This window comes from Bactrocera latifrons, unplaced genomic scaffold (genome assembly GCF_001853355.1).
Source record: "Bactrocera latifrons isolate USDA-ARS-PBARC rearing strain unplaced genomic scaffold, ASM185335v1 scaffold_521, whole genome shotgun sequence".
Classification (NCBI taxonomy): domain Eukaryota; kingdom Metazoa; phylum Arthropoda; class Insecta; order Diptera; family Tephritidae; genus Bactrocera; species Bactrocera latifrons.
In genome coordinates this window covers 96,105-106,391 of record NW_017537181.1, presented here as the reverse complement: position 1 = coordinate 106,391, position 10,287 = coordinate 96,105, and the positions used below count along the sequence as shown (strand labels likewise).

The 10,287-nt window shown below is 33.6% G+C and overlaps 1 protein-coding gene across 6 annotated transcripts in view; it reads left to right on the top strand.

Moving 5' to 3' along the window:
* The window catches only part of LOC108974071 (calcium/calmodulin-dependent protein kinase type II alpha chain), a 111,476-nt gene that overhangs the window by 39,321 nt on the left and 61,868 nt on the right, over nucleotides 1-10,287 (top strand). For 3 of the 6 annotated variants that reach the window (XM_018941686.1, XM_018941688.1, XM_018941687.1), the window contains exons 4-10: nucleotides 4,790-4,849; nucleotides 5,039-5,093; nucleotides 5,230-5,555; nucleotides 5,823-5,917; nucleotides 5,977-6,099; nucleotides 6,202-6,328; nucleotides 7,351-7,443. In XM_018941686.1, coding sequence (XP_018797231.1) covers nucleotides 4,790-4,849; nucleotides 5,039-5,093; nucleotides 5,230-5,555; nucleotides 5,823-5,917; nucleotides 5,977-6,099; nucleotides 6,202-6,328; nucleotides 7,351-7,443 — 879 coding nt within the window. Of the gene's footprint in view, nucleotides 1-4,789; nucleotides 4,850-5,038; nucleotides 5,094-5,229; nucleotides 5,556-5,822; nucleotides 5,918-5,976; nucleotides 6,100-6,201; nucleotides 6,329-7,350; nucleotides 7,526-7,549; nucleotides 7,818-10,287 lie in introns of those variants that run through there. The other 3 variants (XM_018941689.1, XM_018941690.1, XM_018941691.1) reach the window with 3 other exon arrangements.

Genomic DNA, 10,287 nt, shown 5'->3' with positions numbered 1-10,287 from the left:
AGGTGTTACTTCGGACTGAGTAGGCAATTGAGAAGCAAAGTCCTCTCTCGACAAACAAAAACCAAACTCTATAAGTCACTCATAATTCCCGACCTCCTATATGGTGCAGAGGCTTGGACGATGTCAACAACGGATGAGTCGACGTTGAGAGTTTTCGAGAGGAAGGTTTTGCGAAAGATTTTTGGTCCTTTGCGCGTTGGCCACGGTGAATATCGCATTCGATGGAACGATGAGATGTACGAGATATACGACAACATTGACATAGTTCAGTGAATTAAAAGACAGCGGTTACGATGGCTAGGTCATGTTGTCCGGATGGACGAAAACAGTCCAGCTCTGAAAGTAGTCGACGCAGTACACGCCGGGGGAAGCAGAGGAAGAGGAAGACCTCCATTCCGTTGGAAGGACCAAGTGGAGAAGGACATGGCTTCACTTGGTATACCTAATTCCAATACAATTTTGTGTTTTGAAAAGTCCAAGAGCTTCCATTGAAGGGTGCCAAGGCTGGTCTGGTTACTACACTTTTATTAGATTTATTCCGTTTAAAGTTTTGTATTTTATAGGATCCACCGTCAAGGATATCATTTATCGTGATAACAACATAATGGAATAGTTAAATTGGTAATCTACATTTTTTAGTGACATCGTAAATCACTGAAGGAATAGTACATATATAAATATGTATGATGTACCCCATATTCACAGTCTCTGTATCTGCTTCGTATACCGTTACACATATATATAATATGTTTCTTGTTATAGTAAATAACAGCACAGGAGTAGAGCAGAAGAGAGCGGGTCTCACGCCCTATAGCGAATCATATGGTAATGTAAGAACACAGACTTGATCGTTCCTCGTAAATTTTGCATTGTTCTATGCACTGCTTCAGGAATATTTGTCAGCTATTATGCACTCATCTCAAATTATGATTCATCCTTTTCTTATTCAGTTACAACTGTGTATGTATGTGTATATAAACCAAAACCACTGCACCCTCTCAGTAGTTGTGCAATTTTATTTTGTATTTTTTGAAGAAAAAAATGTTCAAATGATTCTTACATGAATATTGAGCACATGCTTACGTTTTGAAATATATATTTTTTATTTATGAATTGTTGTGACTTTTAGCATAAAACGATAGAAAGTATCCCATGCCCGGCCCGTGGTTCAAACCACAACAGTAAGCAGTATTCCAGACCAGTCTTTCCCTTTTTGAATATATAGTATATTGTCGAAACAAAACTTAAAATCAATAAAACAACCTTAACCAAAAGTAAACATATTAAATAAAAGCGGCTTGTCAGAGCTGAATCACACACGAATACAACTCGTAGGTAAGATAAAACGAAGAGCACCAACTTGCTCCTACTCGTGTAAATTTGAAAGAAACTCATATCAACTTTTGTATATACTAGGGCAAATAAACAATAATACAGGATTTGTTTTATGAAAGACTCGTTCATTTCTTAAAAAATTTTCAAAATAGGCCACATCTGTAGCCATTCACAAAAAGACGGTGTGCGCCGGGGCGTTGTCTTGGTGCAACTTCCAATCGGCTACGATGTCTTGTCGGACCCGATTTACCCTTCGTTTGAGTCTCTTGAGGACTTCCACGTAAAACATGGCGTTGACGGTTTGTCCAGAAGGAACAAATTCATGGTGGACGATGCCTTTGACGTCAAAAAAAAAAAAAAAAAAAAAAAAAAAAAAAAAAAAAAAAAAAAAAAAAAAAAAAAAAAAAAAAAAAAAAAAAAAAAAAAAAACAGTGAGTATCGTTTTCATTTTGGATTTGCCCATTTGTCGTTAGCGACCTCATCCCGGCCCTCCAAAACGGCCTGGCGACACCGAAGCACACCACTTCGTGCTAAAGCAACATCTGGCTAAGCCTGCTTGATCATATCAAACGTCTCTGTGTCAGATTTATCGAGTTTTAAACAGAATTTAATCGCGTACATCTGCTCTAAAGAATGCTGCATTTTCCGGTTGCACCACTCACAGAAACACGTCGCTTGAAAATGTTGGTCCTGACTCTCCAGGAGCTCGGAGACAACTGACCAGCCGCTCGTTCCTTAGCTAGGAACACCCTCTACCGAATGCAGTTAGTGCGCGCACGCTTCGAAGTACAGTGGCGGCGGAAGAAAATCAGTCCTATTACTTTTCGGACCAACCCTGTATCTGCATAAAAAAAGATTTCAGGTTCTCTTGTGACATCATCAAAACATATACTATTTTAAAAAGTACAAACATGAGTTACATTTAGAGAAATTATTGCTAAATACAGACAAAATATTTATAATTTTTGTGATGATGAAACCTCTCGCCTTGTTTGTCATTAAATGTACCCAAAATTGACGGAAAGAAATCGAGATGAGTGTCCATTATATGTATTTTTAAAAACATAGTAGACCTCAATTAAAAGTTGATTTATCAGCCCTTTGTAATTTTCCGATTTATGGTTTCTTAGAAAATTTTTGACGATGTTCACAACCAGGCGAGTTTTTCCGGGTCATTTAGTTTATCTTCAAAGCACTTGTGCTTCACCATTTGCCATATTAGTAGTCCTACAAATATTCCCTCTTTAATTATTTCTTCGCGAAGTTTTTAGAATTCTCTTTGAGATAGACCAGGTATTATGTAGAGTGAGTCTGTTGGCCGAAGACGAGTTTGGATCTAGTATCCAAAGTGTGTTTAGACTTGTTCGTAATGGTTTTTGTTTGAGTTAAACAAAAAAAACATTTAGATGATCCTTTGGTTCCTTTCAAATAATTGGTATGGCAAATGACATCTGTAAGGGTTCTTGTGTAGCTTGGGCAGTCAGCCTCACTTATGAGGATGAGGATGTTGTGCAATGTAATAGTTGTCGGAATCAGAATTGAAACCTTGGCTAACAGAAACAAAGCATGACAGATTTCAAATGTAAGTTATGAAATTGTTAAGAATTTATTTATCTCAATTTATGTAAGGAAAAATATAAGAATAAAACACGAAGTGTCTTTATTATTGAGTTTTTGGAAAAAATCCGTATATTAAAAGAAGATTTACAAAACGTAATAAACATAATTTAACACCCAAATACGTCTTTATTCATTCGATAAATGTTATCTCTTAAAATCTTCCTTCAAATCGGAACTCATTAAAAACGTTAATAGGATTGCTTCCAAATGTATTCATTTGCATGTTTTGTCACATTAGTAAACAACTGCATCAAATAATGGTTTAGCGTATGCTCGAAAAGACGAAAATCCAATCTGTAACACCATCGAAAATCAGAATAGGTTTGCAGTCCGATAACTATTTAAATCTGCCTTGGATTCCACAACACCCCTGAGCGTCGTGAAATTACGACGCCAAAATTTAAAAGTTCATTTTTCAACCACTTAAAAAAACCATCAAAACCCATTTTCATTAGAACACACCATGTTGGCGATGTAATAAACGTATATACTAGTATAACGTAAGTTAGACAAATTCAATAGTTATGCAGTCGTATACATAAAGATATTCAAAGCAAGTAAGAAAGCGCTAAGTTCGGGTGCAACCGAACATTTTATACTCTTGCAACTTGCATTAATCAAAGCTAGCGAAATATCTTACGACGTCAACCAGAGGATCGGAATAATTTTACATATGCATACACCACATATAACTTATACACTGACCTACATATATATTCGGCATAAGATTTGTTAGAAAAACCAAAATCATTATACATAGTCATTATACTGGTAATGGATATATGATTGCTAGGTCAACTTTCGCCCAATTATATCCACTTTAGGCACAATGATATACTGTTATGAGTCAAATAAGTTCTGAAATTCCCATTGAAATATATCCAGCACTAAGTCACCAGGAAATCTTTATATTGGGCATCAGGGAAGTTATTGAACTGATTCCATCCATTTTGTATACGCAGAATTACTATTGCAGAAAAAGAATCTCGTCTGAATTTCTATTACATTTCTCACACATTGACCGATATTTTCGATCAAAAGTCAACTATAGGTACTGGGTACCTAGAGTGTTGAACAATTTTAGGTGGATTTGAAGAATTGTCTGTCATAAGGTGGCACACATTAAAGGCATTATTCGTCAATCAAGTGGAATTTAAAATTGTGCTATATGGGAAGTAGGCGTGGTTCTTGTCCGACTTCGCTCATTTTCACAACGTGATATAGGAATATGAAAAACATTCCAAATTTTATCGAAATCAAAAAGTGGGCGGTGCCACGCCCATTTCCCAATTTTTACTACGGTCCCTATAAAGCCTTGTCATACCATCACGGTGGAAAATTTTTACGTTTCTGGGGCATGTAGTTATCGGTTTATCGCGCTTTCAGTAGTTTTGAACAGTACCGTTATATGGGGAGTGATCGGGGTTTTCATCCGATTTCATAAATTTTCACACTATCGGTAAGAGTTCATGTAATACTCAATCTGGTTGGTTTCAATTTGGTTGTTGTTTCTTTGGTGGATTAGGAGATATACACATTAAATATATTAGAGAGTGGGGCAACGCCCAATTTCTAAAAAAAATCTATCAACATATGCCACAGATGTGTTTGTTTATGTTATGTCATTTATTATGTCGACATTTTCTAAGGTAAATATGTTCAAGGATAAATTGCCGAGAACAAATTAATTATTTAAAATGAGTGGATTGTATGTATTCTCATAATTGTTGAGATTACATATTTTAACAAAAATCATTTCAAAGATCGTATGGCAAAAACAGTTCTTACCAGTATCTAATGATTTATGTAAATGTATATAAATTTTTATTTTTAGATTTCCAAAAATTAGAGCGAGAAGCTAGAATTTGCAGAAAACTACATCATCCTAATATCGGTAAGTTCTACTGTCCCGAATATTTTTAAAATTCATTCAACTTTATTGAAGCTCCAAAAATTCAATATATAATATTTTAAAAATACATAATACTACATGCATATGATATATTTTGTTACATTGAGGAAAAAATTTTAAACTTTACTCTGCATTTTTTCTTTCACTAAACCATAATGATTCCTATTACAGTCAGACTGCACGATAGCATACAGGAAGAAAATTATCATTATTTGGTTTTTGATCTGTAAGTATTTTTTTATCTATATACATATTGCGTGGGAGAATGTGATTATATATTGCATATTTACATGAATGTCTGTATATAGCGAACTATCGTGAACGTTCAAAGTGAAATGCATTTTTTCAATTTACAATTGCAGTGTTACTGGTGGTGAGCTGTTTGAAGATATTGTTGCACGTGAATTTTATTCAGAGGCTGATGCATCGCACTGCATCCAACAAATTTTGGAATCGGTTAATCATTGCCATCAGAATGGTGTGGTGCATCGTGATCTGAAGCCAGAAAATTTACTATTAGCTAGTAAAGCTAAGGGTGCAGCTGTTAAACTCGCCGACTTTGGCTTAGCCATAGAAGTTCAGGGCGACCATCAGGCATGGTTCGGTTTTGCCGGCACTCCTGGCTACTTATCGCCGGAGGTGCTCAAAAAGGAGCCATATGGCAAATCGGTAGATATATGGGCATGTGGTAAGCAAGAAATTATTCTTCATATTTTATACGATACTATAGGCATATATTGCATGAAAAAACCTTTGAAAATAAATATAACTTAAAATGTTTTCCATTTGAATATTTAAGTTAGTTGACAGGGATGTAGAGATAGTTACCGTGTTGTTCTTACTCTGTGATCACAGCAACAAAAAAATATTTTTTTTGTTTTATTTTTCATACTTATGTTTTGTAAACCCAATTTTGCGCCTACAGTTTTATTAAAATTTACTTTTGAACTCGTAGGAGTTATTTTATATATTTTACTAGTCGGTTATCCACCTTTTTGGGATGAGGATCAACATCGTCTTTACTCTCAAATAAAGGCTGGGGCATATGATGTAAGCATAATTTTTCCCCCTTAATTTCCTCCTTAATATATACACATATTATCTTATAGTATCCATCGCCCGAATGGGATACCGTAACACCTGAAGCAAAAAACTTGATAAATCAAATGCTAACAGTTAATCCAAATAAGAGAATTACTGCGGCTGAAGCGCTGAAGCATCCATGGATTTGCGTAAGTATTCCCTAAATTTTTGCAGATTAAAATATTGCCTTTTTATTTACTGTAAATTAAATGGCTTCTTTTCTTGTATAAAATTTATTTTATTACTTACAGCAAAGAGAGCGTGTGGCTTCGGTGGTTCATCGCCAAGAAACTGTGGATTGTCTCAAAAAATTCAATGCTCGGCGTAAACTTAAGGGTGCTATTCTTACTACAATGTTAGCAACCAGAAATTTTTCAAGTAAGTTGAAGACTAAGAATTGCATATATGTGCAGATATGTACGATGTCCGTAAAGAAAACATTTAGCATACAAAATTACAAATGCGTCACACAAGGTAAATTCCAAAGTAAACAAGACTTCAAAAAATAAAAAAAACAGAACAAATCAATTTATTTTATGAAAAATAGTATTTTTCTACTTCAGTACAGCTTTTTGCACAGTCCAAAGCATATCGAACGAGTGTTTTAGCTCGTTAGCCAATATGGCAACCAGTATGCCGGTGCAAGCCTTTTGAATGGCCTACGTCTGCATAACGCTTTCCTTTCATGGGCAAATGCATTTTTGCGAAATGAAAGAAGTCGCATAGTATCATGTCAGGTGAATACTGTATTGTACTGAATGATTAAAATGTGATTTTCGGTCAAATAATCGTCCTTCGAATGTTGGATTCTGAACAATTTTTGGTCGTCAGCCAATTTGTGTGGAAAAAACCATGCACACACCTTTCGTAAGCCCAAATGTTTGTTTAAAATGCGATAAATCGATGTTTTGAAGATGTTCAATTCCATTTTCATGAATTTCAATCATCAAAAAACGGCTGACTTTGGATGAATTCACTCACAGTTTCGATGGAATTTCCGGTGATCACGGATTGTCATTTATGTCCTCACGACCACTTTTAAAACGTTGAAACCACTCGTGGACTCTGCTACGTTATAGGCAATCGTCGTCATAAACTTGTTTCATCAATTGGAACATTTCGGTAAAAGTTTTACCAATTTTAAAACAAAACTTAATATTAGCTCTATGTTCGAAGCTCATTTTCGCACCGATAACACTAAAAACGCAAAAACTTCACTTCCAATCAATGAAATGTCGTGAAATCTCACTGGAAAATCGATAAAAATAGCAGATTTTAACGCACCAGTCGGCATATAGATGGCGCCACCAGGGGACGCTAGATTCAAAAAGTCCTGTTTACTTTGGACAACACCTTTTAAGCTTAATATGCTTAAAAAAATACAAAAACAAAAATTTCAGGTAGGAGTATGATTACCAAGAAAGGTGAAGGATCTCAAGTTAAGGAATCAACAGATTCCTCAAGTACAACACTAGAGGATGACGACGTTAAGGGTAAATATATAATTATTATTGGTCTCATGTGGCTTATATGTTGATAACGGTTTAAAGTATCTCTTTACCGCAAAAATTTAAGGTAACATTTTTATTTTATTTTAAGTTGAATCTTTCTGAATAAGGCTGTAGGGATTAATTTGTCCTCATCAATTGCAGGAAAGAACAGATATCCAAAAGTACAGCATACGACATAAATGAAAGTACCTCAGAAATTTGTTAAGCTTTATATGAAGTAGACAGTATCCTAAAGCTATTTTCTGAATTATTTAATCACGACAAACAATATATAATATTCATAACTACTTTGCTGTATGTAATATGTAATGGTATTAAAATATAGTTGACACTAATTTAGAACATCTATTAAGGAATATGTAATTTATATGTTAAGTATAAAAGTATCCCATCCTTTGTTTCAAAACTATGGTATATTAATAAAATTATTTCTTTTTTTATTGATTCTTAATGTTCATTATTTCAATTTAATTCTTAAAATAGTATTTATACTTTTCTAAAAATTTCGTTACTGGTTACTTTCATTCTTGATATGCTTTGCTTCTCGTTAAATAATCCGAAATGTACTACCAATGGTTGTACTATTGAATATTGATTTGCTTTGTTTTACGTATTTTGAGAAAATTATAAAAAACGATTTCTATACATTTATAAAGTGAATAAGAGCGAAAGCATAAACCGAAAGAGGGAATTAATATTCAGTTCAGTAACTTCCAGTTATTGTTGTTATACGAAATATACGTACAAATGCGTGTAATACTTGTTAATTGAATGATTTTTAAAAGATTGCCTGGTTAGTTATACACATTTATTTAAATTTTCTCAAATTGTTGTCGAATTCCAACTCAAAGGACGGAAATTTGGATGAAATCATCAATTTTCTTAAAAAGATTCTAATATTAAGTAATTTTTAGAATAAATCAGTTATAAAGTCATTTAATTCAATATTTTATAAACTTTTCTATTAAATGACTGCATTTAATGATTATAATATTATTTTAGACTTAAAATGTATATTTTCTGCGTGGCTTTATATTATTTCATGCATGCATGTTAGTATGAACGAAAATCTGGCATAAATCAAATATAAAGAAAATAGAGGTGAGGTAGAGCTCTAAAGTAGAGTATAGGAGCGAGTTAAAGACAACTTTAACTTTTTAATCCGCATTACTTCTATTTTTTACATATGTTTGTATTATAAGTTATTCTATTATTTTATTTTTCCATAATCTTTACTTGATATGAAGAAATTACGTTGAATATATAAATAAGGTTACTTTTAATATCCTAATTGCTTTACTTTCAAAAATGCAACAGCACGACTTATTGTTTGTTTGATTTATATACATATATCAAGTGGTTTCAACCATGATAATCTTTATTCAATCACCAATTAATTTTTGAACGCCTCTAATTATTAATGTGCTTGAAATATATATAACATATATATATAATTGAACATTGCTGCTCATTGTAAATATTACACAAAGTATAATTCGACTGCTCCTCCGAACTTGTATACACAACTCGAATTCGGTCTTCTCAATGCTTTATTGGAAATATAGGTTTCTAAATAAAAATTAAACGCTATCTACGTTACGTCATCGTAGAATATCCGAGCCAAAGCACGAAAAGACGTGAAATATAAATTTATCAAACCAAAAAATGCTACGAAAGCACAAATCAGATCTTTCCAGAAAATTGTGACGGGTCCGCGCAACAAAAGATGTACAGAATCAATAATCTTCTCTTCATGGGTACGACTATTCAAGCATGTGTTAGTGTAGAAAGGAAAGCTGAGCAACAGGAAGAAAAGCAGGGGCCATCGCTGGCCAGAATAATTTTATTTTGTAGATGCGATGCTCTCAATTGGAAAGAGGAGAAAAGAAATGCGCTGTTCGAGTGGTAGTGGATTCACATGAAGAATTCCCAAGCCTTAATTGTTCTAAGGACAATTCCCCTTACCGTTTTTAATATTAGAAATATATATATATATTTTTTAAGCTCTTTGCTTTTATGTTACAGTTAAAAAAATCTATTCAAAGTAATATATCTTCACATTTTCGGATTACGTTTTACCAATGGTAATTGTTCATAAAATGTTCCGCTAACTCCCTAAGTTTTCTTAGTTTGTGTGTTTATCAGTAAATAAAGTACTAATACAATGGTTGTTGTTTCTAATGAAAAGAAAAAACATTAATTGCTTCAAATAAACCTCAATATAAAACATTTCAACCGGATCAATATCATGTAATAATAAACTTTTAAGTGAGACGATTAAAAAGAGTATTTGAACTTGTTTAAATAATTATTTAAACGTAATAATCGCATTTCTGTGAAGTGATGTTAAAATTAAAAACATTATTAATGTTTTTTTTTCACAAATAAAAATTACTTTACCAGGTAGAAAACAAACATCATCCTGATGTAGTAAATAGTTTACTTCTGGCCCAAATACATTTTTTTTTTTTAAGTTATTGTGTATCAGTAAACCCAAACGATTTTTACGCATTGTATACTAGGGTGGGTCGATTCCGGACTTTTTTCGATTCGGGATTTCTAATAGTGCGGAAAAGTTGCCTTAGTACTTCCTGACTCCAATGCAACTTTTTGTTTTGAGATCGGTTTGCATCTTCAACCCCAACTCCGGTCTTCGGAAATTCGCCTAAAATCGTGAAATTGTCAACCTAGCGCCTGAAATACGCATCTCATGGCAAAATGCATAAAACAAAAGTTATTTGTCACGTCATTTGCGAGCGAAAATGCGGCGCGCCACAGCGCAAGGTGAAAATCGGCTTGCGGCCACACTTCTTGACGTTGATTTCG